The following is a 20975-nucleotide window of genomic DNA, read 5'->3' on the forward strand; positions in this document are numbered from 1 at the left end:
GCCGTCCTCCTACCTCCAAGCACTGCTGAAATGCTTTTCTCAGCACGGTTTTGCTCTAGTTTCTCCTGATTTGAGTGAAAAAACTGATCTCCAAGGGCCCCGTGGAGAAAACCAGCCCAGGAAGGTGACTTCACTTCACCTCAAAACCCCGTAACGCTTCAAAGACATCATTCCTTATTTTTACATCTTTCCCCCTCTCCTCCTCCCAGAAAAGCCCATGGAGTAAATGATCCTCCTCTCCCTCCAGATGGGGATGCAGCTGGATGAGTAACTCCCCGGGGAGCAGCAACAGGACATCATCCAGGGCTAACGTGGGGTCTTGCAGCTGCATTTGGAGAGCTGCCGGTGACAGAAGTGTTTGTTTATGTCCAAACCAGCTTATCTCTGCCTGGATCAGAAGTTAAAAGGGATTCCAGATTCCTTATCAGAGCCTTTATTAGGGAACCAAACCGTGACTGGTGGTGGTAGGAATGCACTTACTGGGAACTGTCTGTTCCTCCCAGCCCTTCGCTATTTACCAACCTGAGGGAAGGCAAGAGGGAATTGAGCACAGCAGGGTGATAGTGGTGGGGACAGAGATGCTGGGGGATGCCACTACTCAGGGCAGGACAGCTGGCAGCGGAAGATACTGCATGGGGGGATTCTGCCACATCAGTGATGGAGAGCGCGCATCCTTCCATTAAACTTCCTCTCTGGGGGTTTTCCCCCCAATTTTTACTCCAAGATGATCCTTGAGAACGTCCTTAGGCACTGGGTGGGCTGTTGTTAGAGGGCAGTGAAAGGACAAGGGCAAGCCTACAGCCTGAGTTGCACTCATGTGGCAAAGCGATGGGTAAGGCTTAAAGCTGTTTTACATACAACTCCTAGTATTTGTTTGGTTCCCCCGTACGTCCTCTTATCTGCAAAATGAAATTCGCATCATGAAATCATTTTATTTATGAATTTTTCTAATAAACAGCAATTTCTACCACAGGGCAAGCGTTTTCCCTTAGCTCAGCAAGCAAAGCCACGATCTGCCTGTTCCTGCTCTAATGCTGATGCTCTTAAGCTCAGTGTCCTCCCTGCCCCTCGCTGCTGGCCCAGCAGAAATACCTGCACACGCAGCATCCTGCACATTCTGGCATTCCCACAGGATTTGTGCTCATCTTTTTCACTGCACAAAGAGTGTCTGTGTGAGTCCCCTGCTTCCTCTCCTTCCACTGCGCCTCTTCCAACCCTCGCCTAAGCTGTGGATGCAGCAGTTCAGAGCTGCTGGATCTGCTTTAGCCAAGCCCAGACTCCAGCACCAAAACAACTTCTATTTGTTGTTACTGGAGACACCTTATCATGCTGGAAGCCTGGACTCCACACGAGCAGCCTATAACTAAGCCAGTCTTGCAAGTCCCTTTGCTCCAAAGCACCTCAGCCCATACCTGTTTAGCTGGTGACAGCTGCCACTTCTCTTGCAATGAGGTCCATCAACTAGATCCATATGCGTTGTGCATCCAGGCATCCACTCGTGGTCCTGGCATCCTGGAAGAAGAAATACCCTGCCTGCAAAGGGCAGCTTCAGTGCACAGGAACGAGACTGCTTGGCATTGTATTGCAGCCAGCACCAAAGCAGGGACATCACATCTTGGTGCTCTCCATTCCCTGGGAGAGGACCGGCCACAGCTGCAGGAACAGAAGCGAGGACAGGCTGCAAAGGTGATGATGGCACATCTGTTGGTATGCTCGCTGAGATAAAGACTTGCACAAGAACACAGCAAGAGATGGAGCTGTACTTCATCGCGCAAATGATTGACTCCGGTGCATAATGGGCTGCGTTCATTGCTCTTGCCAGCAGGTGCAATTCCCACTGCAGACAATAACATTTGCCTATTTATGTCAAGCCCTGATTACTGTATTATATGTAAAACAGGTCCTTCGTGCAAATGAAACAAGGAGGAGGGGTACCAGCTGTGGCTCATCCAAGTCAGCAGTGTGATACCAGCCTGAAGGAGCCATGCTGGGCTGGATACCAGCAGGAGAGAGCTTGACCTCTTGCTCCTTTTCCTTGGAGTAGGGAGCAAGGAAAGAGCTGGGCACTGTCAGGGCCCTCAAACTGTGAGGCTGTCAAAACAGATCCACTAGGAAAAGAAACACCGGCAGTGTTGTAGGCTGAGCAATGCATTCCCCAGCAGACACAGTCCTGCGCTCCTCTGCTAACGCATCTCCTCCGCTTCTCCAGCAAGGACACAGGGAAAGCTGGCAGCGAGCACACGGGTGACCTACACAGGAGCCCGGCTGTGCCTGGAGCCATGCCAGCAGGCAGGGACAGGCTTTGCTCCCTGCCAGCAGCAGGCTCCAGTTGTCGGTTGTTCTTGGGCTTTCCCGAAGGACAAGGCTGGGATGCAGCTATGGTTCTCCCAGGCTTTTTGGGCTTGGGTCGGGCAGGTTTAGAGCCTGCTCCTGTCCAGGATGTATCCTTACATCAAGGCACACCATGCCATGGCAGCCACAAGAGCTGGGGATGATTGTGCTTCTCCATCAACACACACTGGCCTATTTCCCTCTCTTCTCCATTGTCACCAGCTCCTCGCTGCCATCCCTCCAGGCAGGAGCTGATGCACATGACGATGAGCTTCTTGCTCAGTGGGTGCCTGCAATCACTCCACAGGCTCCACCATGGTCCCTGCTCAGCCAAGCCTGCCTGGCCCCACCTAATGACCATCCACTACCCGCTGACACACAAAGCCTTTTCAGCCCTACCTCCAATTCCAACTCTGGCCAACACACCCGTCTGCACCTATTGCCTCAAGCCGGCACAGACCAACTGGCTTCCTCTTTGATCTAAGGAAAACTGACCATGTGAAACAGGGAGTTAAAGCTAACACGGTCCCTCAGAGCACACGGGCACAAGCTGCCACCTCTTTAGAGCCCAAACAGGGTGAAATATAAATGAAATATTGATGTAAGGGGTTAAAGTGATTTATTCACAAGCAGTCACGCAGGAAAGCAGTGAAGGATTGTTTCACAACCCACAGGAGCAGAGGGAGGGTGTCTCCCCAGCACCGTGACCTATGTAGGATGCACAGGGCCTCCTAGCCAAGAGCATCCAGCTCTCAACACCATGACTGCAGGCAGGAGTCTGCTGAGCTATCAGCCTCCACTTGTGCTACCATAAATACCCACTGATCACACACAGAGGCACAGCCTGGGTTAGAGCCATGTGCTCCGAGCATGGGATCTACCAGAGAAGCAACTCACAAGAGCCATCCCTTGAGCATGTTCCAAACACACCAGGGAAGCACCACGGCAAGGCCAGGAGCTGGGCAAGGGGGATACACCAGGCTCATCAGACACTTGCCAAACCCCAAGCAGCATCACGCTGAGGCCTCCTAAAAAACCCATTGCTCACCGTCAGAATGGGGATACACGGGCAAAATTCCCCAAGGAAAACACTCCACTGAAGATCAATTCAAGCTCCAAAACGCTGACCATAGACCAGGGCAAGTCTGAAACCAGAAAAATGCTTTATTGGAAAGGTACAAAAAAACCAGTCACTGCAGCTCAATTTACAGCAATAAATTACGTTGTGGCTGTCAAGAGAAAGTAATGGACACATACACAGGGCTATCCGCCTTACAAACAGGAATCCACATTGCTTGGTATATCAATAATTTATTTTATAATAAAAAAGCAGCACAAAAATAAATATTGAAATGAAATTACTGAGTAACCACAGAGGATAGAATGAGCTGGTGATAAAAACCAAAACAAAACCAACTGAAAACAGAAGACGTCTATCATTAAAAAAATGAAAGCAAGTATCCACCATCTACAGAAACACCCCAGCAGACTGAAATACAGACGAAGGAAAACAAATCCACGTTACAAAAGGTTTTAGGTTTTGTAATCTTTTTTCTTCTTTTTTCTTCTTTTTTTTTTTCCTTTTTTTGTTTTTTTTTTGTTTTGTTTTGTTTTTTTTTTTAAATAAAAACAATCATGACAATGAAGTTTAAATGATTTGAGAGAGAAAAAACAAAATGCCACCTTCTCCTCCTCCCCGGGACTGAGCCGTCCAGTGGCCTGGCTTTGGCCCTGCCACAGCTCACCCATCAGCGCCTCATCCCCTCTCCGGTGTCACCCCGCTCTCCATGGGCAGACAGTGGAGTTGGGCAAGAGCAGAGACGCTGACTTGCTTCAAAGGGATCTGGAGCTGCCCTGGAGGGAAAAGGTTCCTCATTCCCAATAGAGAGCACAGCAAACATCCACAAGAACAGAGGTGTCCCTCCCCAACACTTCCGTCTTCTCCTGCCTCCCGCCCAGCCCTTGGTACCCACGCTGCGGATGGGGAGCATCCCAAGCAAGGCCAGGCCCATGGGGAGAGGATCCCAGCATTCAAATCCAGAGCTCCCCCCCTTGCTCCTCAGCAGCGTGGCCCGGGGGGGGGGGGGCAGGGGAGGGGATGACACAAATGAAAGAGGGGCAGAGAAGAGAGCCCCCAGCATCCAAACTACTGCAGCGAAGAGACAAGCGAGAGGTACGGCCCGGGGGGATGCCACAGGCTGCAGGCAGCTCCCCACACGCCGCGCTGGCCCTGGGTGTCAGGCTTGCAAGTGCAGGACGGAGAGGAAAAAAAACCCCCAAGAAAATCAAAGAACACAACCCAAAAAATAAAACACAAAGAAGAAAACCACAACAGAAACGAACCGACCCCCAGAGGAATGCAACGTGACAACCCCAAGCTGGAGGGACCCTCCGGGGTGGAGGAGCTGGGTCTCCAACACGGTCACAACAGCTTTCGGGTCATTCCTCCCTCCACGTTACCTTGCAATTCTGATCCCTCTGTGGAAGTTTTAGCCAGGACATTTCATTCCCCTCCAGGTCACCACCCAGGGAGCCCTGGACTGGCAATTTCTTTTTAATAAAGATTTACAGTATCAAACTTGGAAAAAAAATTAAGTTTTTTTTTCTTTTTTTTTTTACGAAAAAATCTGTACGATAAAATGTATATAATTATATATTTATATATATATTTCTCTCTCTTTTAAATATTTCCACGTGGTCCTTATGGATATCCAATATGGATTACCTACCATGGCTATGGTATCAACAGCTTTAACAACACCCAGGCCTCTTGTTCTTTAGCGAGTGACCAGAGATTTAAGTGCCTACCAGCACTGAACTAGCAATCACCTGGACAAGCCTTTGGCACCCTTCCTTCCAAGAACTGGAAATGAAAGAAACACTTGGCCACAAGGGAAGTGCCACGTAAAGATATGTTTCTCAACCCATTCCAACAGCAAGAAGACCCCATGGAACCAAGTTCGACCTCCAAGTTCCCCTGGTCTGATTGCCCCGGTGCGGGGTTCAAGAGCAGCCAGAGGGTGTTCCTATCTAGCCAGGAATGTTATGGAGCTCTGGAGCTGTTTGAAAGACTGGAAGCATTTGGGTGTTTTCAAGTCAACTGGCCTTTTTCATTAAAGTTTTCATTTAAAGCCCCAACAGTGCCAGGAGTCTCCATTTTGCCTGTTTTCGGAGGCACCTGTAAGGTCTGGGAAAGATTCCAATGTCTGTGAGCTGGAGAACATGAGAGGACCAGGAAATGACAGTAACATCTTTCTCTTCCTCAGCTTCTGCTGTGGGAGTCAATAACTGGTACTGATACACAGGACATCGATCTGCCTGTTCGGAGATAGGGAGGGAGTGGAGGAGAAATGAGGTAACGCTAAGTGTCATCCAAACTCTACGTGTTGGAAAATCACTTCGAAGGAAACTCCCTGCTCCCCTCCATAACACATGGATCGGGCAGGGGTAACGAGCCTTTGGGAAGCGTTTCACTTACACCCTTTCTGGCTCAGTAAGGTCACGGCTGCCGATGTTGAGGACTGAACAAGAAACCAAGTCTGAGGTTTCTCTTTTCATTAACCTATTTCACAAAGGACCCTCCTGGGAAATCCATCCAGAGACTCCGATGACAAGGTGAAAAACGAAGTAAAATCATAAAAAAAGGAAAAGCAAGCTAACAACTTCTTCCAAAGACAAGTAGGGCTTCACTAAACATCTACAAACCTACCGCTATTCAAGGCCTCAAACAACAAATTATCCTGGGTGTCAGGTGCCAGTTCACTGTCCCCTTTGCAACAATGGTGGCACTTGATGATTCTCTTTCAGTCCAAGCCACTCGTGAATTCTCCGTGATCTTTGCTTTCTGTTCTGGAGCCCAAATCCTCTAAGCTCTTCTCCTCACCTTTCAACTTCAACCATCTCATTCTCTTCTCACCTGCGTGACAACAGGCATCGTCCGTTCCACAAGTCTCTGACCTGCCCTGCAAAAACTCTCAGTCTCTTTTCTTTCCTCCTTCGAAAAGGAAAACAAACGAACAACAACAGAACACATGAACACCAACATAGCTATTTTGTTTTTTACAGTGACCTGGAAACATTCATCTTTTCAGCTCCTTTCAGCTTCCCACCTCCTGCCCATTGCCGAGCCAGAAATCCCTCTCCCAAACCACTGCTCAGAGCCATTCAAACAACTTCTCGATCCCAATTCTTCTGTCCCCTACATACACACTGATTTTCCATCCTGTCCTCTCGGGATAATCCACCCATTGGCAAGAGAAAGCGTCAAGTTCCAGGGTCACGTTCACACAGGTTGTCTGAACACTGAGGGTTGTTCACTGTACGCTTTGGATCCCAACTTCAGCGCCTGATGTGCTCTGGAGAGGAAAAGACTCTTCCAGCTCTCATCCGACCTCCCCACAGCCCTTCTCTGGTCAAAGACTGGTGAGCCCAGCTCTCCAGCTAGGATGTTCACTGCTAACCAGCTAGGATGTTCACTGCTAACCAGCTAGGATGTTCACTGCTAACCAGCTAGGATGTTCACTGCTAACCTGCCAATGCTTTTGTCAAAGAGAAGGCTCTGGAAGCTCTCTCCTCCTGTCTGAATGCTACTGCCCTTTAGTTACACTTCAGTGCTTTAAAAACATCTCTCTGAAATACCTCTGCACAAACCCCTTCTCATAGTGCTGATCCCAGCAGAACTGTCCCACCTTCTCGCAGCCAGTTCTGCCTCCACCTGGCAATACTTGCAGCATTTTTCCTCCTCATCTCCCCTTCTCACTGCTCTTCACAGCATTTACTGTGCCTCCTTCCCTCATCAGCTTCAGGGAATCCAGAAAAAAATAACAAAGCAGCTGCTACTTCAAGACTGCGGATCACTTGGAAGAAATAAACTGCATAAATATACCCAATTCACAGGCGCACCTTAGGGAAGGAGCTATCGGGAAACCTGGGCTTGGAAGAAAGGAGGCTGCAATGTAGTTGTGTTTTTACAGGCCACACAGGTAATGGGGCATATTAAAATATGTAAAATAGATGTATTTTCTCATATTTTAACAGCATGGATTGAAAACGAAAGGTTATTCCTAATGGGTGTGGTCAGACCCAAGCATTAGTCTCCATCGTCCTCCTGCTCCCATCTACTCATAGCAGGATGAAACCTAATCCAAAAAGCCTATATCCCTGCCCTCATAATATCAGGTGGAAGCGGGGAAGATAGGGGGAAACCCTTCTTACAGGGAGTAGGATGCCACAATAGGAAACTCCTTTTTCCATACATTCATCTCACATGATGATTTCTACAGTCCATCTGTTTCCTGGCTCTTGAGCATCATTCACAAAGACTCCGGAGGCTCCTCGGGTATCTTCTCGCAGCTGGAAAGCTGCCCACAGCTGAGAGGGGCTTGGGGGAGGCAGGGGTAAGGAGGAAGCAGATCTTGTTATTTGTTCTGCATACAGAGCTCAAATCCTGGACACAGGAGGTTGATGGAGCCACCGAGTCCAGACAGAAGCAGCCAGTTAAGTTCCCTTTGTAGGTTTGGGGTGGGGTTTTCGTTTTCTTGTTTTATTTTTCTTCTCCTATTTTTTACACTTTTGGGAAGAGAATTGTTAAAATGCCAATTCTTGACGTGACCAAGTACTCCGGAACAATGCGTAAGAGCCTTATCCCCTCCCTTCTGAAAGGCTGCTAGTTCCCCCCCACGGAGGGCACTAGGACGCTGCTGAGAACGGCACAGAACTGGATGAGATTTCGGCTGATTTCACGATGGTGATGACACTGGTGGTGGCAACTTTGGTCGGGGTGATGGGCCCTCGCGCCACAGTACGAGCAAAGGTCTGGAGTGCTTCGTACTTGGAGCGCAAGGCATCCAGCTCTAGCTTCATGCTGCTGTTTTCTCTGGCCAGCTTCTCCACCTCTTGCTGCAGCTCAACCCGCTGCCTCTCCAGCTCCTCTTTCTGAGTCACGCGCTTGATGCGGCAGCTGGCAGCGTAGCCCCGGTTCTTCAGCGTGCGCCTCCGCTGCTTCAGACGGATGACCTCCTCTTTGGTGAGACCCCTCAGGTGCTGGTTCAGCTCCCGTACGGACATTGACACGAGTTCATCATCACTCAGCACTGGGGCATTCTCTCCTGACTCCTCCTTTACCTGCAAATACCAACAGCACAGGGGTAGCAGCAACCCTATGTGAATGGATGCTCTGGACAGTAGAAGAGAGACAGGCCACCCCTCAGCAACGTGACAGCCCTACCTGGAAAACACCCCCAAAGCACTGCAGAGAACACATATTCCACTAAAACATCTGCAGAGATCTGAGCACTGCTTTCTCGTCTGGGTTTGGGTAACCCTCTTAAGTCAGAGAAAGCAGTGAGCCTCTCTCACCCAGTGTAAGCTGAACAGTAAGATTTCTAAGGAGGTAAATGTCAAGCAGACTGAAGCCCTCTGTATTCCTTTGTCAGGACTCAGAATTCATACTATGAATGCTAAAGATGACACCTCTTCCCAGCATTATGCTGGGACACCGGTGCAGCATCTCAAAAGCAGAATTAGCCACTTATATGCAAGGTTTAACTCAGCATTTGGTGGCTTTTCATTGAAGAACGCTCATTCAAGTAGTGAACAAATCCCTGCTTGGACCACAGGACCACAGGCTGATTTGGTTCTCCTGGTGCACAGGCCAGACTCTGTATATAAGAAAGACACCAAGGCCTTGTGCCTTTTTCTCAAGCAGGTTTGCTGCCACAATTATTTTAAGAATCATGGAATCATTTAGATTAGAAAAGACCTTTAAGATCATTGAGCGCAGAACCTTTAAGACATCATCCTTTTGTCTCTTCAGAGACTGCAGAACATCTGGAGTGAAACGCTAGGACAGGAGAAAAGAACTGTGACAATGCATGTGCAACCCATGCATAGACTGCCACTAAGCTGGTATGTCTGAGGCATCTACTGTCTCATGGATCTGAGACACACCAGCTGAACACATCCTTTCCACAGAGCTTTCCAGTCCTGAGATGAGAAAGACTTCATTGACAGGCCTGGGAGCACTGGTTTCAGGATGCTGCCAATACCTGCTAAGTCAAAAGTCTCTTGGATAGCAGCCAGGATACCTCTATGCCATCTTTCTGGGCTATCACCAGTATCCTTCTACCCTAACTTTTCCTGTAGATAGTAGGAAACTGTATGAGCACCTGTTTGTAAGAGTCTCTCAGAATGAAAGAGAACAGTCATGCATAACTGATATCGCTCGAAGCACGGTTCTGTGACAGCCTCCCCCGCCACCCAGCATCACCCACTCAGCCTTCTTCCCTACCTTTAACGCCTTGTTCGGTTTGGGATTAGTCGTCATAACCTGAGCACAGTCTTCCGGACAAAACTGCTCAGAAATTGCAACTGGAAAAACAAAACAAGATTTTCAGGTTACAGTAATGAATGTCAGAGGTGAAGGTAGGAAGCAGACACCCAACACACAGTGGAAGCCCCCAACTCCACCACCTATAGAAGCAGTAACCACGCAGCTGCTTAAAACACCTGGATGGATTCAGAGATCAGTTTACCCCATTCAGACACAAGAAATCTGTGTTGACAAGTGCACTGCTTTTTGATGCTGAAGACCTCATATTTTGTTATTAACTACGCTAAGATTAAGTAGGAAGGACAGGGCAGGGAGGGGGAAAACTACACCAGCTCCTGTCTGTAAACAGCAGTTAGGCTAACCACCATGCACCACCTTGTAATATGCCTCCCCTTCTCAAGGGGAGTGCACGGTGTGGCCTCTCAGGCCCACTCACTCGCTCACCTCCCTCCAGAGGAATCCCAGACGCTCGGAATGGCCTATTAGGGACTGAATTAAGAGTTACCTCCGCTCATAAAAGGCACTGAAAAGCCACAAGACAGCAACTCCCTTCATTCTTATTTTGATTATTATTAACCCGGCTCGAAATTGAATCAGCAACCCAGAAAGCAGCTGCCTGGTTTGTAACCTGCTTCCAGCGCCGTCCCCACCCAAAAGAGACGCCACCAGAAAACCCAAACAACAGAAACAAAAGCCCCCCCCCTCCACTGCCCCCCACGATAACAAAGCAAAGGCAGGAGTTCGCCTCTCCCAACGCACCAAGACTGTTGCTTCCCGATCCTCTCAGCCCCAGGCTGCGAGAGCTGACCTGCCTGATGGTTCTAGTGACATGGAGGCATGTCCACCGACAGCGAGACACCGAGACACTGTCCTTCACTCTCACCTTAGCACGAGACTGCACCCCTTTGACCAGCGCCTTGCAGAAACCCCACCTGCCCGCACCTCCACCAGAAACCTTCACCCCGTGGTGACGGCAGCACGGAGCTCTGTCTGGTACCTACCACAAGAGAGGCGACCGCAGCCGTGCCACCATCACAGCCTCTGCCGATGGCTCCCCAGCGGGGAGAGCACAAGGCACCGGACCCCCCCGATGCACACCCAAGCGGCACCGCAGAGCACGCAGCCTGTCTGGCGGGAGTCCTCTTCCCCCCTCCTTCCTTCTCCAGCCCAGCCCAAACCCTCCCCATTTCCACGTCTGCATCGTGTCACACATCCTAATCATTCATGAAAAATCCAGCCAAAGCATCCCAAGCATGATTCCCTTCTGATAGTTGCCATGGTGACCTTGGGAAAGTAGCCAACCCGGAGACAGTCGCCATGGAAACAGAGAAGCCCAAAAGCAATAATGACTTCAGGTCATGTCTGTGCAAAGACATCACGAGGTCGTCGGAGAGTAAACAAACTCATTCATATCTGCAAACAGGGGGCGGCGGGATTTGGGGAGGGGGCAAAGGTGGGGCTGGGGACCAGTGGGAGCCGTGTGGGTAAAGGTGCTGGCTCAGCCTGCGCCGCTGTCACTTGAGCTTTATCAGTCGAGACACCTCATCATCACACGACTTACGTAAAGATCAAGATGAAGAGCAAGGAGGGGGGAGAGAGAAAAAAAACCAATCCCCTAAGTGCAAAGCTGTGAGATAATATCCTAGATATTAGGGAGTGTATTTAGGCGCCTACGCTATTTTTAAGCCCGAGACAGCACAGCTCTCCATGTCTGGAGGAGGGACAAGGACAGCCGCACAGCACACAAGCCAAGATGCTCCGTGATGAATGGACCACTTACAGCAACTGGTGTGCGCTGCATTTTCTAGAGCATCACCGAGTCCTTCCCTCCTTTCCTCCAGCACCGAACCCCACCCTGGGCACACCTCCAACAGCCCCTGCCTCACCGGGGCCGCAGGGGACCAAGTCCCAGCCTCCGAGGGACACGGATGCGCCCGACCCACTGAGTGTTTTGCACAAGGGCTGACCGCAGGCAGGACCTCCTTCAGACCCCATCGCTTCCCCTCCACACCGGGCCATGGCCACCCACCCCTACCTCCAGGCCGGAGGCGCAGACGTAGGCGCTAGCACGGAGGAGGAAGGAAAAAGCTCCTGGTCTCAGCCCAACGGTCCCGGCGAGTTCAGGAGAGCAGAGGCGCTGCCAGTGCGTAGAGGAAACGGCCGGCAGCCCCCTCCCTGCAGCCGCGCAGGCAGTTGGTGCCATAGTTATGCAGTGAGTCACCAGCTGTTTACAGAGTTTGAGAGCTCACATTCCCACAGCATCAGAAACTCTTCCTTCCCTCGGCATCCCCCCCTCCCTCGCCGCCCCCATCCCTACAAGGAAAGGGGCACGCTGCCGGCACTCCGCGCCGCTAAAACCGGAAAAGGAAAGTCAAAAAGGAGGGGGAGGCCGACGGCAGACCCGTCACACCCACCAATTACACAGAAAAACCCTTTTGATCCTCACCCAGCGCGGCTTCAAAGCACTTTCTACGCCAGGCGATGGAAAAACTGAACAGGGCCGCTTGGCTGCGCCGAGATGGAAAGAAACGTAAAATATCATGGCAAACAAGGGCCAAGGGGTGAGGTCGCCTCCGGTGGGGTCTTGCCTGCCACCCCTGCGATGCTCCGGCTCCATGTGACAAAACCCTTTTGGTCACCTGTTGCTCCATGTCGTCAAAGCTACATCTCCTGACCCTGCACATTCCTCAGCGGACGGGCTTGTGCTGCACGCCCAGCTCCACTTGCACCCTGGAAGGGCCAGCATCCCTCCGAGATGGACTGGGAGCCATCCTATTGCACCAGAGCTGAGCAAGAAGGTTGGGCCCTCTTCACACAAGGGTGGGAGACTGGGGTCTGTCCTGACCCTAAGGGCAGGATTTGGTAGTGCAAGTGGAAACACAGGCTCAGGTGTCAGGGTGAGCCTTATCTCTGTACTAGGTGAACCCACAGGCGTGGTCCAGGCTCGAAACCCATACAACACCACTCACAACCCTCACCAGCAGCCCTCTGGGGCCTCGGGCTCCATCTCTCCACCTACAAAATCCTCCCCATCAGGACTCTTTGGGACTCTTCAGCTATCGACTGAAATAAGCACAGCATCTCCCACAAACAGAAGACAAAAACCCCACAACACAAACCAGCCTGCAAACGTGCCCTATCCAGCAGCGTTCCCTAAACATGCTGCACAGGGGTCTCCTGGGACCCTACCTGCGATTTGATTATTAGAACCCTTTTAGTCTTTACCCTATGCCTGCCCTTCTTTTCTTAATTGCGTTTGCTGCATCACGTCTAAAATTAGGAGCTCAGCTTTTTTGGAACAAGGACTGCATTACATCGCTGCTCTGTAAGCGGCACGACACGTTTCAAACGCTACATAAATAAAGCAGCAAGTAGTAATACAACTGTAAGGGGCAAAGGCTTTTCCAGCGCAGCTCACACTTGTATTTAGGCAAGTGTTTTGACTGAGTGTTACATAAAGCGCCCTTGTAATTCTGCAATAAAGTTACCCATTGACAGCCTTGCCAACGCCCTCTCCCTCTCTCAGTCGATTCCTCAGCCTCTTGCAGCATCCTCCCAAAAACCTGGAGGTCTCTGGCTGACATCCCAAGCCCGATGGTCTCGGCTTGGACCGTCTATAGAGATTGCCATTCCTCCACTTTGAAAGGCGAAGAGAGCAGAAAGCCTGACTCGGGCAGAGGCAGGATGGTGCTTTCCACACCAGGCTTGCAATTAAGGAAGAAAACAGCCAGAATGAGATTTCAGACTTTCCACGCTACAGGGCTTTCAAAGCGCGTCGTGTATTAAGGAATTACTATCAAGTCACTGCTGACACCCGACAACTGCGGATGAACTCGAATCTTAAAACTCTTTCTACACTGAAAGACAACCCTGGCCAGAACATGAGAGCCTGGCAGGCAGCCCTGCCGGTGTTCAGCTTCCATCCTCAGACACATACAGCAAAGTGAAAACACGCAACCCTTGCTTCCAGCCAGGCCAGTGATGACTTCCAGAGGGCAGAAAACCAGCATGACGTTCAAGCAGCAATGGGGATCTCTGCCACTGAGCACAGTTACACAGAGAATACTTTACTCAATCCCAAATGCAGTGATTTAATCCCCAGGCAGCTATTTTAGTTAAATTTCTCATCTATTCACAAGTTATTCCCAGCTCCAAAGCGCTACCCAAATGGAAGTGCCTACCAAGGATAACATCTGAGCTGACAGGTGAAGGGAACCAGAGATGCTTAAATCTTCGTGGCCGTGCCTCTGCTGCTCAGAGGCATGACACGGATTTCCAGCATGTTGCAGCATGGTAGGCAGAGCACCATCCTTCTCTCTATCATTCAAGAAGCCATTCTCCTGCTCTGACAATCTTCACACATCCTGTAAAGCAGACTGACGCTTGTCAGTCATTTGTAATGAGAGCGGGGAGGGATGGGCTGATGGTGTGAATCAGAGAGTAGAAGCATATGCGAGGCAATATATTTGACATGAAGGGAGAGAAGACACAAGGAGGGGGTGAGTCACTGTTTACTGTTCTAGAGGAGCTCCATGCAGCCCTCGCCCAGCTGGCCAGCTTTCCGTTTCCCTTATGGATCGGAACCAGCATCCAACAGCAAAGTGGAGATTCAGGAACCTTCAGAGCACATTTGAGAGCTGCCAGGACACAGCTCTCTGAGGCACTCTCTGGGGAAGCCTGGACATATATCAGACAGTCTTCGGTGGTTTGGTAAACAACCTAGTTAGATGCTGCAGAGAGCCCATGGCCAGGCAGCAGAGGATACAGAGTGCCAGGAGGGCATGCTTGTGTGTCACCTCAGAAACTCCACCAAGGAGGTGGCTGAAAGGGAAAGGTATGCAGCAGTGAGCCCTGGTACTGAAAGCATACAGCACTTTTTCCGTCACATGCTTACAAAACACAGTGACAGAGCTACACCAGGATTATGCCTCAGCATCACCAGCCCAGAGATGCACCTCCCCGGACAGCCAAGCTAAGTCACTGAGCAACAAATAACTTGCTCGGATGCACAGCCGGATCCTGGGGCAGAGCTGGGACTGGGATTCCTAACTACACTGCTCCTGACCCCACGTGCCAGCCATCGAGTTGGACATCTTCATCAGCTGCTAAAAATGGAACACAGCACATCGCTATTCAGGGTCCTGCAATACTGCAAAGCAGTGTGACTCACTATGCAACCTGTCCCTCTGCTAGTGAGCTTAGTGGCAGGGTAATCACTCTCAATACTGCATCCCCCCATTTCTTGTGTTGATGGTCACAGCTCATTCTGTCACTTGCCCGAGTTTGAAGACAGCCTGAAACAATAGCTCAGACAGAAGTGGAAACTGCCTGCTCATCTCTACAGGGTGCTGAGCCTGAAACTTCCTGATAATTGAAAGTGCTAGCACCGCTCAAGTACTTCACAGCTGGATGTTTACAGAAATGATCAGTGAGCAAGCTTATCCCACAAACCCCGACTGCCGCGGGGGCCAGCGCTCCCAGCTGTCCTTTCTTCGCTTCCCAGACATCTCACACAGCTAGAGATTTTCAATACCAAGTTCTGCAGCGCATTCCACACCATTAATCATCTTCCAAACACTGATGGAAATAAGACCCTATCAAGCTGATCTGTATTTTTCCCTTTCAGGAGGCACACGGCGGCACTGAACTCCTTGCCGCAACAGATTGCCGAGACGGGTGACGGCGCAGAAATGACATAAAACATGACAAAGCACGCTAGCCTTGACAGCCAAACAAAAAGAGAGCTAACACATTTCTGCCTCTGGTTCAGAAACACTTGCGAAGCAGCGCACGAGCCTGGCGCAATGCAACCAGCAACGTTTAACGCTGCTGTGGCACAAAGCCCTGATGCCTCAGAGCCTGCACAAGCAGGCAGGGTGTCTTGGAGGCAAGAGTCATGGCGTGCCCCAGCCCGTTGCTGCTGGACCCCCATTCAGCACCTCCACCGGGTAGGAGCAGAGTTAACTCGGGTGCCGCGCAGCCGAGTGCGCTGCCATTGGGCAACCATGACGTCCATCACCTCTAGGAAGTGACTGCACGAGGAAGGCTTCTCCAAAGGCAGCACCGTGTACACACGGAAGGAGAGGGGGGAAAACCGGACCAACACGCGCCCGTTTCAGCAGTGAGGAAAAAAAACCCACAAGGTAAAATCCATGTGCTGCTAAACCCCGCCTGGGCTGGGGCACAGGGCTGCGCATCGCCACGGACAGGGCTTGTGAGGACTGGAAGCGCAAGAAAAAGGCGTGCAGCTTTCCTGGGAAACACTTTCCTCTCATCAGTCCCCTCTCCCCACCCTCCCCAGCCCCGGCTGAGCTTCAGGACTATGATAGCAAAGGAGGTGGGTGCCAGGTGAAAGTGAAAATGGAGGCCTTTCCCTTTTCTGTAACAACTTTGCCCAAAGGGGGCTCGTTCCTAATTTGAGACCTCATGGCCTGCTTTCAGCGCAGTCGGTAAGAGAAACCCTCCGCGGAGCAGCCCACGAGGGAAGGGAGCGGGCTCTCAGCCTGAGGAAGAGGAGGAGGAAGGAAACAGACCCTGACACACTGAGCTCTCGGTTCCCCTCACTCGCGGCCCGTTTGCTTCCCCACCTTATACCACTGCCTTCATAGGGAGCCCGGACGAGGTTCCCCCACCCACCCCATCAATGACTAAACCCCCAAACCGTCCAGCGCCCACCAGACGGTCACACGGCACCCACAATGTCACCGTCCCCTTTCCACCCACTGCCCCATCCCTGCTTGGCTACAGAACACGCCGTTTGCTGACCTTCCCCCCCCCCCCTCCGCACACATACACCCCTCCGACAGGCTCCGGGACCAGCCCGATCCCACCACGCTCCTCTCCGCGTTTCATCCCAAACACAACCCGCGACTCGCAGCCCAGGGGACGGGGAGCGGTGTCTCCGGGGGCAGAGGGCAGCTCTGCGCGGCCGCCGCCACGCCCGGTGCCCGCCGCACGCCGCCGCCACGCTGCCCGGCACCGGCTTGCTCCCTCCGTACTACAAAAGCAGCTATTTTTAGACCCCGGAGCGTGCGGCGTCACAACAGGTTTCCTCATGTATTTTAAGAGCCATTCAAAGGCAGAGGCAGCGCGCTCAGCCTCGAGGGGAGGGGGAACAACAACAACAAACAACAACAAGAGGAAAGCAGCGCCCAGGCGCGGCCCCTCCCGAAGGGACCTCGCGGTGCGGCGGCACCCGCCGGGCCCGTCCCGCGGGCGGGACGCTGGGGTGGGGAAGGTGCGACCGCGGCTCCCGCCGAGCCCCCGCCTCGCCGCCTCTCCACGGTGCGGCCAAGCCGAGCTCTCCCCCGGCGCCCCCCTCCCGGCCGCCCCGCCGGCCCGGGCCCACGTGCGCGCCGCCCGGCTCGGCCCGGTGCGAGGGGCGGCGGCACCACGTGCCCGGCGCGGTGGTGACTCAGCACTTTTACCTCAGCCGCCCCGCCCGCCGCGCCCAACCGGACCCGACCGGACCGTGCCGAGCCGCTGCCCCCCACCTCACACACACACACACACACCTCCCCGCACACCCCACCTCAGTCAGCGGCAGCGCACGGACCAACCCCCCCCCCCCCGGCGTCTCCCTTCACATCCCCTCCCAGCTCCAACCAAACCCCCAACCCCCCCCCCACCAACCCGGCCGCGCCCGGGCGGCTCCTCCTCACCTGCGCGCCGGCGGGAAGGCGCGCGCGCGCCCGTGGCGGGTGTCGGCGGCGGGGGGCAGCGGGGCCGGTGGCGGGGGCGCTGCGCGGCTCCCTCCGTCCCTGCCAGCGAGTCCCGCGGACAACAACAAGCGCGGGGCGGCCCCCTCCCCCCCGCCGCGCCGCCGACCAACCAGCGCCCCCGCCGCTTCCGGCATGGCGCGTCACGCCGCGCGTCACCCCGCCCGGCCCCGCCCCGCCACCGGCGCGTCACCACCCCCGAGGCCACGCCCCCCCCGCGCGGTTCATTCATGGCGAAGGGCGCGGGGAGCTGGGTGGAGTGGCAGCGTCACGTGACTAGCACCCAACAGACGCCTACCGGGGTGCGCAGCGCCGTGGGCCTGGGAGGGGTGTGTGTGCGCATACATGTTTATGTATGTATGTATGTATGTGTGTGTGTGAATATGTATGTATGCATGTATATGTGTATGTATGTATATGCGTGTATGTATGTGTGTATGTATATGTATGTATATGTATGTATATGTGTGTGTATGTATATCTGTGTGTATGTGTACATGCATATGTGTATATATGTGTGTATGTGTGTATATGTATGTATATGTGTGCATGTATGTATGTATATGTATGTGTGTATATGTATGTATGTGTGCATGTATGTGTGTATATGTGTGTATGTATATGTATGTATATGTGTGCATGTATGTATGTATATGTGTGTATATGTGTGCATGTATGTATATGTATGTATGTATATGTATGTATGTATATGTGTGCATGTATGTATGTATATGTATGTGTGTATATGTATATGTGTGCATGTATGTATGTATATGTGTGTGTATGTATATGTATGTATGTATATGTGTGCATGTATGTATGTATGTGTATGTCTGTATGTGTGTTGCTACAACCGGGGTGTGCAGGGCCGAGCACTGTGACCCGGTGTTTTTTGTGCGTGTGTGTGTATGTATATACGCATGTATGTATTTGTGCGTGTGTGAGATGGTGTGTCTCCCTACAACCAGGGTGTGCAGCACCAAGCATATGTATGTTTATATGTATGTGTGTGTGTGTCCCTGCAACCAGGGTGTGCAGCGCCAAGCACCATGACCATGTGTGTGTATATGTATGTATGTATGTATATGTGTGTGTGTGTGTCCCCATAACCTAGGTGTGCAGCGCCAAGCACTGCACCCCGGTGTGTGTGTCCTCATCCACTTGCCCCCCCTCAGCCTCCAGGCTCCCTCTGGCCCAGACCAGCCCCGGAGCGTTCTGCTCCCTCACACCAGAGGGCTCATCCTCCCCTGGTTCGGTCCTAGAGCCTGTGAGCACTGCAGCAGGGCCAGATCCTGACCTGGAGCCAGATTCCACACCCAGCTCTTGCTCTTTCCCTGCGCAATTGCACAAGCTGTTAAGACAGCACCTTGACCCCAGCGATCCCAGGCCTGTTGGATCCTGGGAGCATCCAATAATGATGAAAACACATCCAAAACCACGTAATAACCCAGCGGTTGCCCAAACCCAGCTGTCTCCATCGAAACTGGGCTCCCTTTCATTTTTCCATGCTCATAACTCTATTAGAAGGTCTGCGTCTGCCCCATGCAATTTGTGCTTTCCAGCCTCAGGGACAAATAACTTTGTTTGAGGAGATCTAAGGGCCATACTTGAGGCTTTGAGTAAGATCCTCTCTTTCACTGCTCCCTTTGCACAACCCTAGCTGCAAAACATGGGCAGCTCTACATCTGGCACAGCCCCATGGCTGCATGTGGCAGATACACCTCCCTGCTGTTAAGAAACCCCATTTCTTATTGGAACTGGAGTAATGAGGGTGGTTAAAGCTCCCGGGTGGTGGCAGGAAGCTTCCACCCAGTGTGCCTACAACAGCGTGGGCCTCCACCTCTCCTGGAGCTGCAGACTCTGGCTGAAAACCTGCCCTGGGTGCTGCAACAGGGTGAGCTTGGGGTTGGAGGGCAGATTTCAGCCATCCCCATGGTCTCCATTGTTGCCTCTGAGGTTTGTCTCCAGATCTCGTTTATGTCCTGGTGGCTCAGAGAGTCAAGACAAGCAAGCAGCAGGATGCTGGTGGCGGGAGATTTGGGCCACTGATGTCCCCAGCATGGCCTCCTGGCCCTGTGGTGGGCATAACCAGGAGTGGCTGAAGCCATCCTGCATCATCCAAGGCTTTTCCCTGAGAGATCCATGCAATGATGGTCTCCAAGAGCAGGAGGGATGGGCTGGCTGTATCCTGGGTGGGGTGTCACCTTCTGTGGTGACAGACCCATGCATGGGGCTCACCACAACTGAGGTGTTTTCTGCGGTCTTTGCAACAACATGGGTTTGCCAGGTCGCATATAGCATGGGGGGGGTGATGTGTAGCCTGAAATCCTGTTTCTGGGTGAATCGCTCTGTTCTCAACAGCTCTCACTTTCCGTTTTAATTCCCTGTGGAAAGCAACTCTGCTCCAAACGTCTGTTGTCCTTTGCTGCTGACCTTTAGACTGCAATGGCCTTTATAGTAAACAACGAAGAGCTCTCCAGTCCCCTGAGAGTGCGAGAGCCTGGGCTTTCCTGCAGTTATGGATGCTTAAGGATGAACAGGGGTGCATAGGAGAAAGGACATCCTGTGGAAACCTGGATGGCCAAATGGCTTTGTTTTGGGTCTAGCCCACCTGTGTGCTCAAAACACACCCAGCATCACAGTTCCCTGAAACCATGGTGCTGGATTCAGCACAGGCACCTCTTTCAGGCCGTTTTGAGCGAAGTGCTCTTACCCTGAAAGGGGACATTTATACTCTGAGTTTTGAGACCCTGAGGTACTGCATGCAGCTCTGGAGTCCTCAGTACAGGAAGATACGGACCTGTTGGAATGGGTCCAGAGGAGGGCCACAGAAATGATCAGAGGAATGGAGCACCTCTCCTATGAGGAAAAGCTGAGAGAGATGGGGTTGTTCAGCCTGGAGAAGACTCCAGGGAGACTTTATTGCAGCCTTTCAGTTCTTAAATTGGGCCTATAAGGATGGGAGAGACATTTTAGCAGGTTCTGTTGCAATAGGATGAGGGGAGATGGTTTTAAACTAAAATGCTGGATGTGAGGAAAAAATTCTTTCTAATGAGTGTGTTAAAACACTAGCACAGGTTGTCCAGAGAGGTGGTGGATGCACCAGCCCTGCAGACATTCAAGACCAGGCTGGATTCGTTTCTGAGTAACCTGATCTATTTGAAGATGTCCCTGGTCATTGCAGGGGGTTGGGCCAGATGACCTTTGAATGTCCCTTCCAAACTAAGCTATTCTATGATTGTATGACCCTGAGTGCATCCAGGCTGGGAAAAATCTGAACAATCACTCATCTCCCATAATCTGCACCTCGTGGCGTTCGAGCAACATTGCGTGTATATATATATATATATATATATATTAAAACATACAAATACAAAGCACACAGACCAGAGGAGCAAGCAAGCGGCTGGCAAGTGTCCTAGGAGGCGTGTGTGGAGGCGCAGCTACTAGAGAGGAGCGGTAGGAGCGGGCGTCTCGTAGGGTTTTTACGGCGGAGCAGGCATTGCTGCGGCGGCTGAGAGCCCTGCCCGCTGCCTGCCCGCTGCCTGCCCTCTGCCTGCTGCCCGCTGCCCGCTGCCCGCCCGCCCGGAGCCACA

At 52.2% G+C, this 20975-nt stretch overlaps 1 protein-coding gene across 4 annotated transcripts; it reads right to left on the bottom strand.

Annotated features, from left to right (window-relative positions):
• Positions 1–435: 435 nt before the first annotated feature.
• On the bottom strand, positions 436–17457 carry MAFK (MAF bZIP transcription factor K). 4 transcript variants are annotated; one of them, XR_013956960.1, is made up of 6 exons: positions 17323–17457; positions 9620–9699; positions 7587–8454; positions 3380–3476; positions 1413–1512; positions 436–899 (listed from the first exon to the last, which is right to left on the bottom strand). XR_013956960.1 is itself a non-coding variant. In XM_080618906.1 (3 exons), the coding sequence occupies exons 2-3, from the start codon at positions 9653–9655 to the stop codon at positions 8020–8022; spliced, it is 471 nt and encodes a 156-aa protein (XP_080475032.1). In that variant the 5' UTR covers positions 9656–9699; positions 17323–17457; the 3' UTR covers positions 3870–8019. The 4 variants fall into 4 exon arrangements, 1 of the variants encoding a protein (XP_080475032.1); XR_013956961.1 differs by lacking the exons at positions 436–899; positions 1413–1512; positions 3380–3476 and adding an exon at positions 3870–4185; XR_013956962.1 differs by lacking the exons at positions 436–899; positions 1413–1512; positions 3380–3476 and adding an exon at positions 3870–4185 and having other exon boundaries at positions 7546–8454.
• Between the last annotated feature and the right edge of the window lie 3518 nt (positions 17458–20975).

The sequence above is a fragment of the Psittacula echo genome (genome assembly GCF_963264785.1).
Source record: "Psittacula echo genome assembly, chromosome: 5".
NCBI lineage: Eukaryota > Metazoa > Chordata > Aves > Psittaciformes > Psittacidae > Psittacula > Psittacula echo.